Source organism: Crassostrea angulata, chromosome 10, assembly GCF_025612915.1.
Source record: "Crassostrea angulata isolate pt1a10 chromosome 10, ASM2561291v2, whole genome shotgun sequence".
Classification (NCBI taxonomy): Eukaryota; Metazoa; Mollusca; class Bivalvia; order Ostreida; family Ostreidae; genus Magallana; species Magallana angulata.
In genome coordinates, this window is record NC_069120.1 from 46,393,243 (window position 1) to 46,414,120 (window position 20,878).

Consider the following 20,878-nt stretch of genomic DNA (forward strand, 5'->3'; position numbering starts at 1 on the left):
TAGGCCCTTTGGGCTTTATTGGATTTGATCACGACCCGACCAAAATTAATTACAATATCACAATACTGTAAGAATGATTCCTTAAATACATGGGTATCATTCAAAATACCTAAACGTTGAAAATGACCAAAACGTAGGCTATGAAACAACGCCGTTGTTATAGCAGTATATTTACATTCTACTGTGTTTTCCCATTAAATTCTGTGATCTTCAAATGCCTCTAAATGCAACAAGTAGTCAAAGGTCAAATTGACGAGTTTTATTATGACGTCACAAACGTTGAACGCTGTAAACTGCAACGTCACAAGCGAAAATCAAAGTTCACGCTTGTGGCTGTTACTGTGGCTCTTCCGTTAATATTAACTTACCCTTAGGATAAGATCGGAATTTTAAGGTATAATTCACATTTGCAGACAAGGCAAGAAGTTAAAAAATGTAAATATAAGCATTAAATCATGATTTTTTGGAGTATACACTCTCATAACTGCCGCGGTGTGTGCATACAAATTTTCATAACGCGCTAACGCACGTTATTCAATTTGTATGCACACACCGCGGCAGTTATGAGAGTGTATACTTCAAAAAATCATGATTCAATGCTATATTGTTAAACACTAGTTATAGAATATGTCGGTCGTTTGTACTCTGATAGCTTCAAAGTCCGTCCACTTGCAGATCTTTTGTAAACAACCAAGTTCTGCATAGTTCTGCATGGCTAAATTACAACGCCAAAAAGGGTGTAATCCCTATGATAAATACGACAGACATCGAAATGTATGACTTTTTGTTCAAAGAATGGTAAATGCACTTGTTTGATGTAGTTGGTAATGAATACTTGGTATACATTACTCTTCGCCGTAGGTCATTAAATATTTCCCCATTACCGCTCTTACTTTGAGGTGCACCTGAAAACTAAAACTCTAAATCTCAATGCAAACAGTATATCAATACAGATCCTTAATGAAAATAATAAAACTGCATATATCATTTAAAGTGCGTGTATTTTGATGAGAAAAGTGCATAAAAGGTGTAAATATATATACCTAAAGTGCCAAAAGCGAATTCTCCTGCCAAAAGTTTGCCGATATGATTGTGTATCACCAAATTACGTTTTATGGAGAAGGACAAATCGAAAACAGTATTTACGTGATGTAGATATATACGCCCGGAAAACAAGCTACATGTATACTTGATGTAAGTAGGAACGTCAGGGAAACAAGTTATGTGGCGGTTAGTTAACCACAGACTGATGCAGGAACGGCGACCAAATTTAATAGGGTCTTGATCCACCGAGAAAAAAAAATACTAAAAACGCTGTTACTATTACAAAGACATTTTTAAAAGAAATAACGTACGTATGCTTTGCTTATATTACTCTTTTGATCAAGATTTGAATATCGTGACTTGATATGTCTGCTATTTTGACAAATTGTAGACCTTGTCGGTAAAAGCTTGCTGAGTCCGATCAGGGATTCCTTGTACATTCTAGGCTTGTTGCAGATAGAGTGATTACTTCGTTCGCTATTGATAGAAAAATGATCGAAGAGATATGTTATTGCCTACATACTCGAATAGTTACGCTTTAAAGAACCAAAGCCGTGGTCTGCAATACTGCTTTCGCGATTTCCTCTGTCACTTAATGATCCGATTTCGAATAACTCTATTGGATCTAGTTAATCTGTTCTTTTCACGAAGCGTTCGTGTTTCTTATTATCTTCTGTTGAAACCATGCAGTCATTATATACCTTATTTATATTTAGTGATCAATTAAATCGTCGCAATTGGAACAGCTTGGTCAATATGCAATGTAGGCATTTGGAGCCTACAAGAATAAAAGCTGCTAGAACAAAACGCAGACGATGTTTGCTAATTGAAGTTAGAATGTTGTCTTTAAGTTTTTGTTTGCTTATTTCCCTGACCTCATACTTTGCTCTTTTCTCTTTCGTCTGTTCCGGTTAAACAAAGAAAAGGGGCATGTTTTGTGTAACGCTATTTTCATCTTCAGCCTGCAAGAATGAAAGATGGCAATTAAGTTGATTACTTTGGGAAAGTTGATTTTCCCCCGAAAATGAACATAATGGATGTACATAATGAATTAGAAAACATATTTATTTTTAATAAGCATATTCTAGAAATCGATATAGTTTTAGAGTCCCACGAGAACTTTGATTACTTTTAGGCATCTAAAGAATAGCTCCATACTTTAACAGCATGATGTGGTCTTTATATTTGTCTTATGTAGGTTGTCGGAGAGCTTAGATCAACAACATAATAGGAATTTCAGACGGTTTCATAAAAATCTTTGAAGGATTTGATCACAGCAACCAGTATAATTTAATCGTTTTGTCCGCATATTCCTCGGTAGTAAAGGTACATTGAAACATTCGTTCTTCAGACCTTTCAATAAATAATCAACTGAAGATACATGCAAAGCCAATAATCCGGAGAAACAGCCTCACCCAGGGTTTCAAATGTGATAACAATGGTTGAACGTTTATCATGCCTTGTTTGAAAAAATAATAAATTATAGATAAATATCTAAACGAATTCGGTTGACATGAGTTTAATTTTATCGATTTTGATGTTCAGTTACGGAAAGGGATGGAAATTGTCGATGAATTATTCATGGGTAGAACATTAACACCAGAAACAAGCATCATTACAAAAATATGTCATTGATTGGCTCGGGTGAGCGGGGCAGGGCGACACTGCAGCAGACAGGCTAGAGATACCCGCAAACCGCCCCGTTAATAATGAATAACTGTCTTACCCGAACGCCCAACATATGTTTTGTTTGCTTTAAATCAACATGCAAATGTAGGATTAAGGAGAAAGGTATACTCTTCAATAGTGAGACGCTTTGTTTGTTACAATGATAAATTTCCCGTACATAGAAGTGCCAATTTCGATTGTAATTACAATCGATCCGCGGGGATATTTTCGTTTCTAGAAAACATCATTACACCTGCCACCCGCTCACTGGGAGCACATACTTCATGAATTATTGCAGGTGAACTTCTAGAGATCCATCTTGTATCCAAGTCGTACCTTGCAGTATCCATGTTGAAAACGTGCATTGAGTAAGAAGTCTTTTGTGTGGAATTCTTAAAGTGCGGACTTGGGTCCGAATTAATTTGATAGCTAGCTAATTTTCATTTTTATCGAGGAACATGTATATGTGAATAAGAGGAGGGCTAATATTGACTCGAAGTTTGACTAATGTGTTGAATTTGGTGCCGTGGTTTTGGGGGAGGGATGAACTGGTTTTTAGGGGCCTTGGGGGTAGAGACGGTGGCATGTTGGTTACAGAGCAAGATGGACAGTTCAAGAGTTAGTTTGATTAGATGTCGATTAAACCAACAAAGCCACGAGGCCATGCTGCCAATATCAAACATTTAAAAAACAATCAAGACGTTGTCTACAAGGGTTTATTGGGCTTTTATAAGATACAGGTATTTTATAACCTGGGTGTATTTTTTCCCTTCACTTTTTAACGGGCACCTGTTCAATGTGTATGTTCTTTAAAGATTTTCTAGCAATGCAAATCAGTTGATGTTATAAGTGACGGAGAAATGAAAAAGAATTCTTTAATTCACAATTTATTTAAAAGGAACAATGCATCCCCTTTGCAAAGAATGTTATACTATGTGTCCGAAACACAGGTTTGTTTCTTTTTCTCGTTACAGGTTTTGAAAACACGGAATTGCGAGGTTTAGATGTGACGCTTTCCTATTAAATTGTGGATCTTTAAAGGATTTTAAAGATCGCGGCCTTGACGAAAATCTGCTACAGCTAAGCCATTAAGACGAAGGATAATCATGCTCGTCACTTTTACATTGACGTAATTGTTTGTTTGTTCGGAAATAACTGTATTTGAACTGCAATAAAAGTTTCATTTTCTCGCGAACACTTTCAGTATTGGTTTGGATTTTCGGCACAATGGCGCTCTCTCATTATATGTTTACCCCGCGTTCTACTGCCGACATCAGGACTTTCAGACTTCGAATTGATACTGATGACCCCCTGTTTAGAGGAAAAAAGAAGCTGAAAATGACCGGTCGGGAATTGGGGGACATTCCAAAAGTGATTTTCCAAATTCATGAACTGGAGATTCTAGACCTGAGTCCAGAGAGAGAATCGTGTCTCAATTACAAGCTGTTGGCTGTTCCCCGAGCCATCAGTAAGCTGACAAATTTGAACGTTCTTATTTTGGATACTAATGAGCTTACAGAACTTCCGGAAGAAATCTGTCAGCTGGTGAATCTAGAAAGCATGGCGCTCAGTAACAATTTGCTAGAATCCCTGCCTGCTGGTTTTGATAACTTACAGAAACTAAGGAGTCTACATATGGCCAATAACCAGTTCCAAGACTTTCCCAGGGATTTATGCCAGTTGGAAAACCTGGAGTTTCTTGACATGAGTGACAATGAACTGAGCATGATTCCAGAGAGTATATCAAATTTGAAGAACCTTCATACTTTGTTACTGTTCCTTAACAAGCTGTCCGCTCTCCCGGACAGTATCTCTGAGCTGAAGGAACTACATTGTCTGTGGATCGGGAACAACAACATCAGTCGTCTGCCACAGAACTTTGGTCAGCTGACTAATCTGGACTGGGACGAGAGATACACGTCATCGGTACTGGACGGAAATCCGCTCACCTACCCACCCCTAGAAATCTGCCGCCAGGGTGTTCAGGCCATCGACAGGTTCATGAGGTCCTCTGATCTGAATGGACATAAACTGGTGAACAATACGACGTGGGCAAAGACTTAACCATGGGTCGGGGCAAAGGTCGCTGCACCCACTGCATTTTACGCAAGTTTTGGAACATAATCCGCGGAGATTGACCGATAAGGCGCGTCTCCCAACGGATTACCGAATTATAATTATATCTGGAGAAAAACAAGTGATTCATAATCTGAATGTGTCCATTGTTTTTCATATACAGTGTTTCCATATAAATGTAAATGGAATAAAACTACAACAGGTACATGTACTGCTAATATAAATTATTGTCCCTTTTTTCGTTCGTTCTAATTAAGTGATAGTCGCTTTAAACTTTTAATGTGTATAGTTAAAGTTCATTCTTTAGAATTTACTCAAATGGAAACTATCTCTTTAGAAGCTGTTTTATCGATATGTTTTTTAAATCCATAATATACATTAAATATACTTTTTGTATGTTTTAAAAAATCAATGTTAGCTATTGAGTGATATGAATTTGTGAGACATTTAACTGAAGCTAATTAGCCGTGTCTGTGTCGGCGCCCTTTTTGTGTACATATGTATCAGATTATATCAAATCGAGCTTTAATCAGCGAAATCCGTTTTCAAATTATAAAAAAAATATCACGAACATTAATATTATGATTATTTTATGAGTGTTTTTGGAAAAATCGTTGCTATTCTAACTGATCAAGGCGAAATATATCAGGATCATTAAAGGACAAAGAGATAGACCGTCATAGTTCACCGTAAGGATGTCAACCATGTAATGTTGTATAATTTCTAGAGTTACCTTGTACCAACTGTTTTATCAGTAAGAAGGAAAAAGTTTGTAAAAAAAAAATAATGAAATAAAGAGCAGAGTTAGTCCTGGAATGGCTGTACCCACACACTGACAGGTATCTCCATGCAATACATTCAAAATGACAATAACATGTTCATAAGAGTTTCGTATATAAAAGATTAAAAATGGTAAATCAAGTATTATCGGTGAATATTTTTGCAATATACCTTAAGGGGCAATCAATCAATGAATAAAGATACAAAGTAATTTTCTTTCATTGTTTTGTTTTATGTATCATTGACATTTACATGCGTTTACAATTAATGGGCCGTGCAACACGCATTTACATTTATTTTCATATTATAGGAAATATTTTTATTAGTCCAGTAACTATCGAAGCCCTACATGTATCTGGAATTTTAGAATCGCTACCAGGAAAACTTTTAGGAATTACTTGTACATTCATTTACGAAGAAATGTTCTTTTCTTACGCATTCTGGACAATGTGTTTCTCTGTGTCACTGTGTATGAAAAAACTTTTGCACGAAATCCAGGCTTGTGTTATCGATACTTGATTTCTTTGCGATTACTTGTTCAAACCTTCCGGTGGTTCACAGGGAACATTCCAAGAAAAAAAGGTGCGTTAAGATAGTAAAATACATCTTCCACATAGTAAACCTGACAAAAAAAGGCACTGAGGGGTCTATATACGGTTTAACTGTTGTGGTGCCATAAAAAATATACCTGTATTCGTCTTGTTAGCGACTTCTTCAAGTTTTTAGTGTAATGACAATTTAAATACATGTATATCCATGTGTCTGCCTAAGCTGTGGCAAGAACTTTTTCACATACACGTATACTATTTATATTATTGGTAATATATTTGATTGGCTTGAATTATATTTGAACGTGTCCTGTTTTGACAAAACTGTATTCGGTAGTTCATCCAGTTAAAAATAATGCACGATGCAGGAAAGTTTCTAAAATTATTGTATTTCGGAAAAGTGAATCATGCACAGATGGGCAGAACTTAAATCAGGGTCACGTTTTATGTATATTGTTGCAATCTAGTTTTTATATATATATGGTTAAACATGAGATTCTTTTTTTGTAAAAAAACAAAAACTCTACAGTGTCAATAAAATCAGACAAAAGAGAATGAATGCTGATGACCCTGAACTCTAATGTTGTGCAAACCTGATCGTAAATATATTTATATGTAATTACATACATGTAATTTGTTTAGTATGATAAAAAATGAATTCAACAAATATTCAAATATTGTATTTATCTTTAATCCGTATAAAAGATCTATCCTAGATAGGATTTTTAAATCTTTTTTAAAACTTTTCGAATACGAGGAATCATGACAATTTATCTAAGAGCAGCCAAATCTCGGTCATTTGGGTTTTGAGAATTCATAGGTCACGCTTCTAAATCATTAATTCTATTTACTTCAAAAGAGATAGGCCTAATAGAAGCAAACATTTACACTATGTGTTTGTTAAACAAGTGTATTTGTTGACTACACAAGATTTTTGTTGACAGAGAAATTTTTGTCAATTATCGGTCAAAGAAGTTAACATCATTTATAAATGACATACATGTAGGCGCGCGTCGGAACCTTAGGTGGAAGTGGAGGAGAGGGCTGGTCGATGCTTAGCCCTCCCCCCCTTTTTTGCAAAGATACTAGTAGATATAATCATAATTAATGATTCAATCAATCATTTACAGTGAATTAAGGGGGCACAACCCCCCCCCCCCCCTTCCCCTTCTTAAATTGTCAAAATAAAGATAAATCATACTCCTTCTGGCAAAGAAAATGAATAACTTGTGAGTCTTATAATTATTAATTTTTTGGAAACTCGTGAGATTTCTTTACATTCAGACTGATTTCAACTGTGTAGTTTAAAGAAAACATGTAGATTCAATGGTGTAACATATATATAGAAAACCCATTTAGGCATGTCCCCCGTGGGTTAAAATTTAATCGATAAACCACTGTTGACTCTTCCATGTTTATGATAAAACAAGCTGGCACGGTTATCATTTTTTGAACTTTGTTTCCATCGTCCCATTTTTTTAACTGATTAATTTACAGCCATTCCTAAGTAAAAAATAAAAGGAAATGTTTTATATTTCTGCAAGACAGAGGCTTTTGATGAAATTATTGCAGGTCTTACATGTAAATCTAAGAACGTTTATGGAGTAATTTTTATTTCTTTTTAATTATGATCACGAGAAGATATAGTTATAACAAGAGTCTACCTTTGAAGACTTAAATTTTACCGTACAAAATGTTTAGAATCCAGGAGCTTCCCCTCTCTAACTTCAAATCCGGGATCCGCCCCTGATTAAAATTCCACAATCATGTATAATCCGGAAAAAATGATTTGATGTAGGAGTATTCTTAAAGTACTTTTAAGCATGATGATATCGTGATTTAATCCCCCCCCCCTCTATCCACACCCCATCGGATTAGGGTTTTGACAATTTGCGAGTATGGGTTTTCCTTTGTAACCTTTTTTTTTTGCATGGCAAGCTAGCCCCCCCCCCCCCCACCCATCACCACCACCACTTTCAATTTGCTTCCGACGTCACTGAATGAAACCTATCATCTTCATGTATTCGTCGATCATGTAGGAGTAGTAAGTGGTGATTTTTTTCATATATAGGCGTCGGAAACGGAGGGGCTAGCCCCCCCCCCGGTCTTTTTTTTGGGGCAAAGTTATACATTACTAAAGGCCCTTTTTTATTTTGCTTATCAAGATTCTTGATAAGTTTAGCGCTCAATTTCACTTTGAATTAATTTTGCTTCCGACACCACTGTTTTTAATCATTCAAAATTAAGAACAAAGAAAGACATAGGTGTGTTTGAAAGTGCATTAATAAATGTTGTTGAATATACGGACAGCCAAACACTGCAGTCTTCGCAAACAAACAGACGAAAGATCAACTTACAAGAAAATCCACCTCACTCCAGATCTTCGATGCCAGAAAAAAAATTAAGATTTTATTATATTTAATCGTTATAAAGAAAGAATGCAGGAAATACATTTGTATATGATTGCTTGCCAAATAGAACAACGTTTTAATATTGTACTGTTTATGATAATATGAAAGACGTAGCTCCTGTTACAGCAGGTGAAAATGTGAAGAATGGTAAACTATAATTATATACCGCTATACTTCGTAATGACACAAAAAATATAAGATGTTTTTATTCAAGATTCGGAAGCATGATAGAGTTATCCTTCTTTGGCACAAAACCAGAATGTCTAGAGCTACTTGATCGACACTTCTCACATAGAACTAATTGTATTCTCAGTCTGGTTAAATAAACATCTCCCCTAATCCAACATATTGCAAATGCGCATAAAAATGGAATAAAATTGTTAATTTTAAAAAAATTATATTCATCAGGTTTAACATTGTTTGAACTGAAAAAAAGTCAATGCATTGTTTTGTAAAAAATTAAAAATAAATTACATAAATTAACAAAATATAACAACAACAATAACTAGATAATAAAGTTATGCTATCTGTTGATAGTAGAATTATGTCTTTTCATGTGTTTGGCTAGGTGGTCACTCCTCATGAACCGCCTCTGACAGTGGCTGCACTCAAACTTCTTCTCCCCTGTGTGTGTGTACCTATGACGTGTTAGTTCATCAGAGCGCGCGAATTTCTTGTCACAGTTTTCCCACTTACAGATGTAAGGTTTTTCCCCTGCAATAACATCAACCAATCACGGTATAATTAAATATAATGGTTTAAATATATGCAAGAGTTTAAAAAACTTTCGTTGAGATGTACGATATAAATGTATACGTAAGCAAAAGAAAGAATGGTAACTTACCCGTATGTGTTCGAAGGTGAGCCTTCAGGTGCGAACTCTTGTAGTAAGTTTTCTGACAGTCCTTGTAATGACATATATGACTTCGTCGTCTGCTTCCAACTTTCAGATCTTTTGCGACTCCAGAACTTTCAATTTTACTTTTAGGTGCGGGTGCAATGGGACAATATTTATCAAGCATCTGGCCTTTCCCGTCACAATATTGATGATGCATTGAACAATGGTTCACAATTATGAATTGTATGATGGGAAGAACAGGAGAACTGCTAGACGGAAGTGACGTAGAAGGCACATTCTCTTGGTGCGGTGTGTTTGGATTAGAATCTTTGGACTCTGTCATCTGCTGAGGTGTTTCGTCCACTGTGAGCATATCCCTCAGAGACTTCGTCTTCTTGGGTGCAGGTTCAGCTGTGACGTCGTCCTTCGTTCTTTTTGGTGGTCGAACTTCGCTTTCCTCTTCTTCAACGGGTATTGCTTGGCTTTCTAGGTTTTCGGTATGATTCAAAGAAACCGGCAACGTCCCCTCAATTTCATCCCTAGGAATTATTGAATCTTTTTCTACCCTAATCTTCTTTTGAAACGGTTCAAAGCTTTCGTCATCTTCATCATAATCCTCATCCTCCTCTTCATCTTCTTCCTCGTCAAATGACGCCAAAAACTTTCGCTTGTATGGAATCGGTTTCCTATTACGCGGAGGAGGGGGGCCGTACGGAATGTTGGAAGAATCAATGAATATCTCCGGGGATCTAAAGGGGTTACACGTGGCCCCGGTTTTGGCGAGATGGTAGTTGGGGACGATGACGGATACTTGGTTGCGTCTCAGCATCTCCCGGTCAAAGTCGTCAGGGTCGTCAAGTAAGAGCTATAAATATACAGACAAAAGATTCACTGAAATTTCATGACCTATTACAATAGGGAGATTCAAGAATATTTATATAAAAAAGATTACATATTATAACACAACCTTTATAAATACAGAAACGGATTTTCGGTAAACTAATATTTCATATAATAAACATAGCTGCTCGTATACCCACCCTGGCGAGTTTGGAGGGCCTCCTCATTTTGGGATAGTCCGGATACGAAGACGAGGCTTCGTCGCCCCTGTAAAATCGTGGTCCCCGGACCGGGGACGCCCGCAGGTAGGGGGAGTACAGACGGTCCTCCTCGGACGAGTTTGATGCATTGTCTCTGTGATTGATTCGCGAAGAGTTCCGCATGGCCAAGAGGGTTTCCACGGCATCCCTCTCCCCTGGGTTGTCGATGTCGGGAACGTGTAAAACCATTGTTAATTTCCTGAAAATATTAAGATGGAAGTCTAGAAGTGTTGGATGATTTCAACCCGAGCGCTGCACTGCAGATACAACGTCACGATGTGTAGAGTGAAAAATTATCTAAGTATGTCGCCGCATTGTTTTGTTGTCAATTCCTATCGACTGTTTGTTTACCTGATGTGAATGTATGTCAAATAAAAACGTGAAACACCTCACGTAACTTTAGCATCTCTTTTTAACACAAGTAACGGATAACCAGGGCATGTACAGTTTGCACTTTAGATAACATAAAAGCTTTATCTTATCACAAATACACGCTTATTAATAACGGGATATTTGCAATTCTTTTTCCACTTTCAAATTTTCGCGCGAAAACTGTAGATTGGCGTGGGTGGCAACTTGCACAAATCGGTCAGTAGGTAACTTTTGAGACCAGGGTAAACCTTTCTAATGAGGCGGACTGGGCGCAACTAGCCTATGTCCATTTAACCGATTGATAAGAAGATACAGGGTATTTCCGGTGGTGTAATGAATGTGCTATCTTGTGTTACGTAATGTGGTTTAAAAGTAGGTCATCGCTTAGCCACGATAACGCGCATGATTGAACTTGGGTCCTTTCATGACCAGGTTGCTTAATTGTCAGACGCATTTACAACGGTAGATGCTTTAGTTGTATATTTCACAGCAACTTTCTGAATCTGTGCATTTCATAACAAAAAGTGTTTTTGTGATTTCAACAGAAACACACGGGTCAATTCGAACAACTTGATGCTATTAAATACTAGTTATTTGTAATTTTTTGCAACTGCATCCCTAGTATTTATGCATTATCAATATAGTCATGCATTTAGAATCAAAATCAGTTTCTTGTTTGGGTATATCAATTTATCCGTGTGAAATGGTAAATATTAAAAGAAAACAAATATTTTTTTTTATTTAAAAATAAATATATATCTTGAATTCCATTAATAAACAAATGAATCATAAAGAATAAATGGAGTAGTTTTTTTCTTTTATTACTGTAATTAAATTAAATGATCATTACTTACTGTAAGATGTAATGCTCCGGCGCAATTTCATAACTTTGTATATTGCACGGAAAATATTTTAATTTTCATCAGCCGTGGTCTGCATGCTTGTAAATCTACGGAGCGCCGTTTTAGCCCAAAACCAAAGGCTTACAACGCACAGTGGTAATCGGTAGTCGCACTGGAAAATCCATTCCTTTATTAATTCGAAGATAAATTTGAAAGTATTAAATCTAAATCAAAGAATATGAAAAATTAACAGGAAATACACACTAAATTTTTTATAAAGAAAATTGTGACTCAACCAATGGAACCAAAAAGGGGTAGAACAAAGGAAACTGATGAACGACACGAAGATGGAGACAAAAATTAATAAATTATCAACATTTCTCTTTCAGCCTTTGGTCTTAAGGTCATAACTAAGGGGCCTTTTTAAGTAATATAAGATATTCAAGACCTTTGGTTTATTCAAAAGGTTTCCAGAAGTAGAGAAAGCATGAAAACTAATGATGAAACAAACAGTTTTCTATTTTGAGTTGACCGGTTGTCATCAAAACCAATAGGAATTGCAGGCACGTAGCATCAGGGGGGCCAGGGGGGGCCTGGCCCCCCCACTTTTTCTTGCAGCAACAAATTTTTTAAAATTTACATATAAAGAAATGAATTATAATGGAGTTGGCCCCCCCACTTTTTTGGAAGGTAGTAAAAAATTGATATGAAAATAAGGAAATGAGTAGTCAAATTGGAGTTACCGCCCCCCCCCCCCCCCCCCCCCCCCCCACGGATTAGGAATTTCATGATTTGGAGGAAAAAAAATTTTTGGAAGGGAAAAATTTTTCTGGAAGCATAGTTGAGTCCCCCCCCCCCCCCCCCACGGATTAGGATTTTGAAGATTTTGGAAAATTTAAATTTCCCTTTTTTTTTTTTTTTTTTTTTGCTTGTCAAGATTTTTTGGATGGGTCTGCCCCCCCCCCCCCCCCCCCCCCCACTTTCAAAAACGATGCTACGTGCCTGAATTGTGGTAACATGTTTCACTCCAAAAAAATTTAAACGTGACTAAAACGAAATTGTACATCTACATATCAAAAGAATATAATAATCCTTGACCTTTCGATCTCAGACACAGATCGAAATGGTCTTTTTAAGAACATATAAAGATCAGTGTCAAACGTATCTTAGCATCTGGAATTTTTAACTTCTGGCATTGATCTTCAACCCTGTGTCCTTGAAATCGATAGTTTTCCTCTTTAAGTCATAAAAAATTGTGATATTAAGCAGCACTGCAAAAGCTCAAAGGGTGTAAAATAAATTGGCCTGAAACGATAAAGCCTAGCTGTGACACATTTTGACACAGAGACAATATATCTTTTTATAAGTAGTTTGTTTTTCCTTTGAAAAAAAAAATAGAAAATAATTCTACGTTTGATTTCAAATCATATATTTTTTTTAAAAATTATATTTCAAAATAAAGATTCCATTTTTTGAATAATAAAAGTTTTTAATTCTAGTTGGCTTCCGTACACATGTATCTCCAAAGTTTGTAAACAAAATAAGGGTTGGGCGTGGAAATCTTAACCAATGAGAAACCTCTTTAAATGTACGGTCGTCCAATCAAAACCAGTTGTCAGTGTGATCAGTGTCTGATTCTATGGATCGGTATACATGTGTTTTAAGTGACTTTACAAAAAATGCCTGATGAAATCGCCATTGACTCAGGAGGTTCGTCGATGGTACGTGATATGAAGACCGTACCAACGGACATGCCCTTGCTAAGGTCTATCCAAGTTCTCGAACGCTATTTCATGTTGCAATGTATAGTATACATGTATATCCACGTGCTCTATTTCGTCTCGCTGGAACAAGCCGTCCGTGCATGACCTACAAAAGTAACCCCTTTTCCGTTATACAAGCTGGGCGTGCCCTCACGGTTCGACTTTGGTCGGACTGGTGTTTTGCTGGCAATGTTGAAGTTTGTACTCTGACTTTATTAATGTGTCCGGACATATATCACAACCACGTGTTTGTGATAGATACAAGACACTGCACATTAATACGATTATATAATATTCGTTGTGTTTAGATAAACATATGTACTACGATCCAGGTACGTTTATATACGTCCCTGCTGTGATCGGGGTGTTAAAACGACAATCAACAATCTTTTAAAGGGAATATACCCCCCCCCCCCCAAATTCACGGTGTTTATGCCAATGCTAATTATAAAACTTTTAAGAGTCACTATACGAAGGCGGTGCACGTTCCCTTTGCGTGCCTTCATCAATTATTCTTATTGGGCTATAACCCTGACACAAGCCTCTGACATTTCCGCATATTTTTTACCTTGATGTTCTTGTTCACCCACGTAGGTGGAATGAATTTCACGATATGAACAGGGCCTGGGGCCAAAGTCTTGGTCATCTTCAAAGTGAATAGATGAATACATTTATTGCACATCTTAATTCGTGTTCAGCATACCAATTGCTAAATATTAGAAAACTACGTTGATCAATTATGTAAAACAGCATGAATTTCCAATATAACTATTTTAAAGAATCCTCACGATTTCAAATTAGAAAACTGCATTTACCACAAATAGTTTCCAGATGTTACGCTTTGATCGTGTATGACCAAGAAGTATTTTCCCCGGCCACAATAAACATTAAGATTAAAGTTCATTAATTTGACTCCTGGGTAAGGTGGCTGAATGGTCAGCAAATTAACCACCATGTCCACATCAAATTTAAGATTGTGATTTGCTTAAATAGCAATAAACTATTAATAAGTAAAGAAAAAATCCACATATTTTGCCTTTTAAATTTTTTTTGTAGAGCTCTTCCTCTAAAGGAGATCAATACAGTCTAAAAATAGCCACGACCATCGAGCCCTCTTAATTAAACATAGAAATTATCAACAGCGAGCCTGTGCCGAGTCAATCATCAAGCCAAAAACACGGGTTACTCTCGTAATTTGCTTTCCTATGATCATGATACATCTATGATATCATCATCCACCAGTCCTGTTTGAACACATAGTTTACCCAATGTTTGAACATTGTTTTCACCCAACGTTTGGACAGTCTCTACCCAATGTTTGAACATTGATTTTATCTAATGAAATCACAATGCCGTTCATAAAGACGTGTTTCATGTTTTATTCTTTTCAAATAACCAAAATATAAAAATGAACTCATATATAAAATAAATATTTAAAGTAACCAATATACAGACTTGACATGTATATATATATATCATGTATGTACACAAGTTGGGACAAGAAATATTGCATTGTATCCAGGTTTCACCTGCTGAGAAACATCAAATCTTACAAAGAACTGTACATGTCTTCATCTCTCCATTGATTACCACAGCTAATTAAAGTACTATCAACTAACTAACGAGCTTAGTGCACTTGAGAAAATCAAGCATAATTATAAATGTAATCTGTGACACTTGGACTATGACCTATGTCAAATTCTACATAATATTGATTACAACCTTATGATACACATGATAAAACCATGTAATCAAGAAAAAACAATTGGAGAGAAAAATGCCAACACCTTTTATCACAAAGAAGTAGGTAGCACTTTTGCTCTTAACTCAATGTGTGAAAAAGGACATTACATATTGCACATACAATACAGCCACTTTCATTCAAAAGTGTCTGAATATTTACAAAACATTAGTAGCACCACAACTCGGAGATGCAATACACAGATAAATAAATTAACAGGACATCACAAATGCTGCAATAGAAAGGAGGTAAAGAGATAAACATACTAGGTACTTTGACCTGTACAAAAGAGAGACAGTTGGGACTTGCAATGCATACCCCCATCTCAAACGACATGATTATAATAGTAAGGACTCAAATAGGACTCCAAGGACTTGTTACCTTGTCAAAGCTGCAAGAATATAAAGTACTTAAATCTCAATGAAATATGAAATAAATAAATAAATTTAAAAAGTCATAAATACAAGTATATTGACAGGCAAGCTCTATATTTCAGAGATATTCATTTATGAGTAAATTAAGGCCTTAGAATGTTCTCTGCAATGTTGATACAAGTGCATGAAAATAATAGAGATGAAGTGAAGTCTTTTCCTTATCGAGTGGCATGTCTTTTCATGTGCTTGGCTAGGTGGTCACTCCTCATGAACCGCCTCTGACAGTGGCTGCACACAAACTTCTTCTCCCCTGTGTGAGTATACCTATGGCGTGACAGTTCGTCGGAGCGTGCAAACCTTTTGTCACAGTTCTCCCAAGTACATGCAAATGGCTTCTCTCCTGAAACACAACACAACCTCTGTAAGAAATAATCTGATAATATTTAACATTAAATCATTTTAAAAGTGTTTAACCTTTACAAAGTTGTACCACTCCTTACCATTATAACAAAATAGGCCGAGATGTGTCACAAATTGCAGAAATACACCTACCTGTGTGTGTTCTAAGGTGGGCTTTCAGGTGGGAGCTTTTGAAATAGGTCTTTCCACAGTCTTTATATGTACACATATGGTTCCTTCTTCTATTTCCCAAGCTCTCATCTTGTAAGCAAGTATCTGGTGAGTTGCTAGGGGGTGGGGCGGGAGCTATTGGGCATAATTTACTCAACCAATCAGTCTTGTCTTTGTCCGAACACTGTACTTGATTATTCACAATGATCACCTGAATCAAAGGGGTACTTGCTACAGTGTTTAAGTTCTGAATTGTTGCAATAGTTGATGTTGTCACTGTGCCATTTTTCTGCATGTCTGTCTGTCTATCTATCATTGGCTTAATCCCTAGCAAAGAGTCAGTAGTTTTGAGTTTTTTGGCCTCTGAATGAGCACTCTTGGGCTGCAACGAAGGCCTCTTTAGATGAAGTTTGGGTTTAATTGGTGGATATGGGATGTTTGTGGAGTCGATGAACAGTTCTGGAGTCCGCGATGGGTTACTTGTGGCACCCATTTTGGCAAGATGATAGTTAGGCACAAACTCTGATGGCACTTCCTGGCTTCTCCTCATGGGTTTGTAACAGAAATTGGTTTGGTCTGCCAGTAAGAGCTACAAAATTGCATTGAAAATAAAGTAAAAATCTATCCCCAATAATTTGATACACAAACCAGTCTTGGTCTACTACAGTACATATGTCATTGGACTTTGGAAACTTACCCTTGCAAGTTTAGAGTTCCTGTTAAAGATGGAGGGTTCTGCTGAGTTTGACATCGAGTCCTCATCACTGGACTGGAAGGAGCTAGTGGGCGAGGGGGTGCAGCGAGACTCATCCTCCGACATGACAGAACTCTCATCCCCACTGCCAATACACATTGAATTCCTCATCGACAGCAGTGTCTCCACTGCAACTTGTTCCCCTGGGTTGCTGCACATTGCCATTGTATCACTTTGAAGGACCATACTGATGCCACACAGCTGAAAATGTACCGAGATACTTAAAAAATACATCCTTGATACCATAGCAATTACAAATACACCTTATTTTACATGTTCAACCTAAATGTAGTTGACCCGATTTGTATGACACACTAAGATACCGTCAGCTGACCTAGTAATAAAGTTTAAACTAAAGTTGATAGCATTCCTTTATCAGCTAAAGGAAGATCAACGTGGAATTATTGCTGCTCGATTTCGGTTTCTTTTCTTTTATCATAAGTACAGACATGTTGATTTTTTTTATTCAATAAACAATAAAAGTAGGTAGAAAACTTATGTAATCATGAAAAATAGGCATGAAACAGCTGCATGTAATATTATACAATATCTCAGTTCTGGGGGGTTCTATCGGACTCTCCGTTGTGAATTTGGCTAGCATCAAAAGGTTCATGACCTATTGACAACATTTCCCCCGGGGCAGTATACTTGACATAACAATTTCACACTTCAACGAAAATGTGTGTATTGCCTAGAGCTAACGACACAGGCTTTCACATCAAAACGAAATTAAAATATTGGAAATATGACTACTTTGAAGTTCGGAAAATATTACTATGGCCTTCATAACAACGTCTACACACACCCAGTTTGAGAATGGTTTTTATTATATTTGTTATAGAAAATTACGGGAAACGAGACACCTTAGATTGCCGAGCGTTCTCTCGATTAACGCCGAAAAAAAGACCATTACTTTAAAGAAAATAAAAAGCTTACCTCTTATAATGTTATTCAACAAATTTCTTCCAAATAAAATATCTCACATAATTTCCAAACATTGCAATATGTGAAAAACATCAACAAAAATATCACCAGCACACAGTATGCTTTGTGTTAGGGCGGGGATTTTCTTATCCAATCAAATTAGAGGGGTATGGTAAAAATGACCAATGAAATGAATTCCTTCGTGTGATCACTAGCTGATCAGAATGTCGCTTGCACGTGTTTTTATTTTGATTAGGCAACGTATGGAACTCGATGCGTGTCATTTAAAATTATAATACATATATTCATGATTTAAATGGAATTGAATTATGATTTTTTTAAATCACGCCCAAAAATTGGACATCTTTCAACATGCATGAGATACGTTTGTGATATGTTTATGGTTGTTTTATTAGGCATGTTGAGAGTTATCTTTCTTACATATCTATATGACATGCAAAATTATTACTTATTAGGTTGGTTTTCCCGAGAACTATATCTTAAGTGACACATTTATTCACTAAAAGCGATGATCTACGCAAACCCATTTATACAAATTGCCTAACATCTCGTTCAACTGTATTCAAATAACGTTATTTAACAATAGATTTTGTTGACAGGGACCTTTTTACTAAGGTTAGTATATATATATACGTCCCTGATATAGATTTGCATCTGTAAACTATTATGAACATACATTCGTTAACTATAGTTAAGAGTTGTTAATCTTAAAGTCCTTTCCGATATATTTCATTTTATCAAATTAAAATATACCGGCATGTTTTATATATATACTTTTTGATAAAATGAAATATATAAAAAAGGACATTAGTTTCACAATTGTGAAACTATGTTTTCAGTGTTTATTTTATATTTTAAGTGTTTATTATTTGTTTTCAGTGTTTAATTTGTTTTCAGTGTTATGTTACGATTAGTTACCATAGTTTCATCTGTAAAACCATATTTAACGGCTGTTAACTGTAGTTTACGAATATAGTATAGTAGAGTATAAGTTTTATAAATCAAATAACGCTAACAATAAATTTGCTGATAAATATACTAGATTCACAACTGTAAACTATAATTAATTTACACTATAGTTAAGAGTTGTAAATCAAAGTTTGACAATAGTGAAACCATATTCTACGAAAGACAAAGAAGGCCACATAAAAAAAATTATCTCGTAATTACGAGGAAATATCTCGTCATTACGAGTCAATTATCTCGTTATTACGAGAAAAGATCTCGTAATTATGTATTAACGAAATAATTAACTCGTGATAATGAAAAATTTTCTCGTAATTACGGGATAAAAATATTTCTTTTATGTGGCCCTATATTCGTCTTTCGTAAAATATTTATTAGATAAACTATGTTTTGCAATCACAAATGGTTGTTTTCAGTGCTGCAGGATCAGGCTGCTGCCTTTTAGATTATCATGATTTATCCCCTTTAAAAGAAGAGCACCACATAAAGATAATGGAAAATTTTATAATAAAATATCAATCGCAACTTCTCGGGCCTTTCCGGCAAGCTCGGAAAAACACCTCGAATGTATTAACATCACCGGATGTTAGAATTTTATACAAAATGGAGTCGCTTCCCATTAAAATAAGTATCGGCTAGACAGTCTTGTATGTCGCTTCTGTGTTATATTTTAGTGTATATCGTTTACTTTAATGAAGAATAGCTCACATCTCAACAGATCGTAAAATGTATTCTATTTATTTCAAGTTTTACAAAAAGGGGGGTTGTCATGGACGCCTAGGTAATACATTCGAGGTGTTTTTCCGAGCTTGCCGGAAAGGCCCGAGAAGTTGCGATTGATAAAATATATGACATTTTTCTTTACCAAATAGTAGTTGACAGCTTCAAAAAAGCGTTCGCGGGTTATAAGCAAAAGATTTCTGCAAAGATAGCTATACCTTCATAACTTAACTCGGCCGCATGAATGATACAAAAAGAAAACATTTTATTGTTTATATATATATTATAGATACATTGTTTTGTTTATACTGTTAATGGACATCAGTACGTTAGATAAAAGGAATTAACAGCCAAATTGTCTCCCATAGGAATTTGAGTCTGACATAAGCATGATTATTTTAAGCTGTGCGTGATTTTTTTTATCATTCTATTCCAACCAATCTATCTATATCTGTTGCTATATCAGTAAATTGTCAGTGTTGCTCTCTTGTTACACAACAATGTAATATCGTGCTGATCTGATATATGTATGATTTGATCCCTACAGTATGGCGTCATATTCTACATTTTAAAATTTTTACTTCTACAAATAGATTTTGCTTTACGCTTCATGCATTTACAGATATGACATTAAACTTTTGTTCATTGTCTTTGATACTGTGGAATTGTGGAACACTTGATCACCCACCCCGCCCCCAACCAATTTTAGACTCAAAGGAATTTACATATATCGTGCTTGCATATAAATATAATCAAGATGTCATTATTATTGTTATATATTATGATGGGATGTATTGCGCAAAGTTGTATACTTTCTGTAAAACTGGAACACATTCTGTGGATTTTAAAGGAATTAAAATCATTTTGTCATCATTAACTTAATATACGAGACTGCGACCGAAAGTTCCAATAACTACACAGAGCATAAGCGCAATGATTCGCGAAGACATGTACGAAGTATATGAACATGTATTTTTTCAAGTGAAAGATTTGGTAACTGCACTATATTCCGCCCGTTCTCTCCTCACAAATCCTTTCGTAAGAAGAGGAGATGACCATAGACCGTGTACTTGAAAAGTTTATCTTAGCCCCATGTATGCTTATTTCAAACTTTTGTTTAAAAGGAGAGAACAATGTTTTAAAATAAAGTTTATAAAAGTTAAAAAAAATGTCTATAATATTTTGACATATTTTTACATTTTGTTAGATAAATATAATATAGTTTCATGCATAGTTATAATTGCTTACCGATCTGATTAATAAATAAATCGTTAGACGTCAAATAATAATTTTTTAAAAAAGATTTCGTGACGAATATGTAAACGGAATTTTCATCGAGCGAAATATCTAATTTCGAACGCACCCT

General features: G+C 35.8%; 3 protein-coding genes across 7 annotated transcripts; 1 reads left to right on the forward strand and 2 right to left on the reverse strand.

Annotated features, from left to right (window-relative positions):
• The first annotated feature begins 1,127 nt into the window (after positions 1 to 1,127).
• On the forward strand, positions 1,128 to 6,744 carry LOC128167742 (malignant fibrous histiocytoma-amplified sequence 1 homolog). Of its 5 annotated transcripts, none has more exons than XM_052833632.1 (2): positions 1,128 to 1,351; positions 3,687 to 6,744. In XM_052833632.1, exon 2 carries the CDS (start codon positions 3,940 to 3,942, stop codon positions 4,774 to 4,776), a length of 837 nt encoding a protein of 278 aa, XP_052689592.1. In that variant the 5' UTR covers positions 1,128 to 1,351; positions 3,687 to 3,939; the 3' UTR covers positions 4,777 to 6,744. The 5 variants fall into 5 exon arrangements, with proteins under 5 accessions (XP_052689592.1, XP_052689593.1, XP_052689590.1 ...); XM_052833633.1 differs by lacking the exon at positions 1,128 to 1,351 and adding an exon at positions 2,718 to 2,835; XM_052833630.1 differs by lacking the exon at positions 1,128 to 1,351 and adding an exon at positions 2,866 to 3,080.
• Positions 6,745 to 8,981: 2,237 nt separating this feature from the next.
• Positions 8,982 to 11,818, reverse strand: LOC128165399 (zinc finger and SCAN domain-containing protein 26-like). Its single transcript, XM_052829907.1, has 4 exons — positions 11,692 to 11,818; positions 10,406 to 10,664; positions 9,372 to 10,230; positions 8,982 to 9,241 (listed from the first exon to the last, which is right to left on the reverse strand). Exons 2-4 carry the CDS (start codon positions 10,652 to 10,654, stop codon positions 9,051 to 9,053), a joined length of 1,299 nt encoding a protein of 432 aa, XP_052685867.1. The 5' UTR covers positions 10,655 to 10,664; positions 11,692 to 11,818; the 3' UTR covers positions 8,982 to 9,050.
• Positions 11,819 to 14,801: 2,983 nt separating this feature from the next.
• LOC128165402 (Krueppel-like factor 5) lies at positions 14,802 to 17,957 on the reverse strand. The gene is made up of 4 exons (XM_052829909.1): positions 17,818 to 17,957; positions 16,825 to 17,082; positions 16,110 to 16,716; positions 14,802 to 15,957 (listed from the first exon to the last, which is right to left on the reverse strand). Exons 2-4 carry the CDS (start codon positions 17,065 to 17,067, stop codon positions 15,776 to 15,778), a joined length of 1,032 nt encoding a protein of 343 aa, XP_052685869.1. The 5' UTR covers positions 17,068 to 17,082; positions 17,818 to 17,957; the 3' UTR covers positions 14,802 to 15,775.
• Positions 17,958 to 20,878: the final 2,921 nt, after the last annotated feature.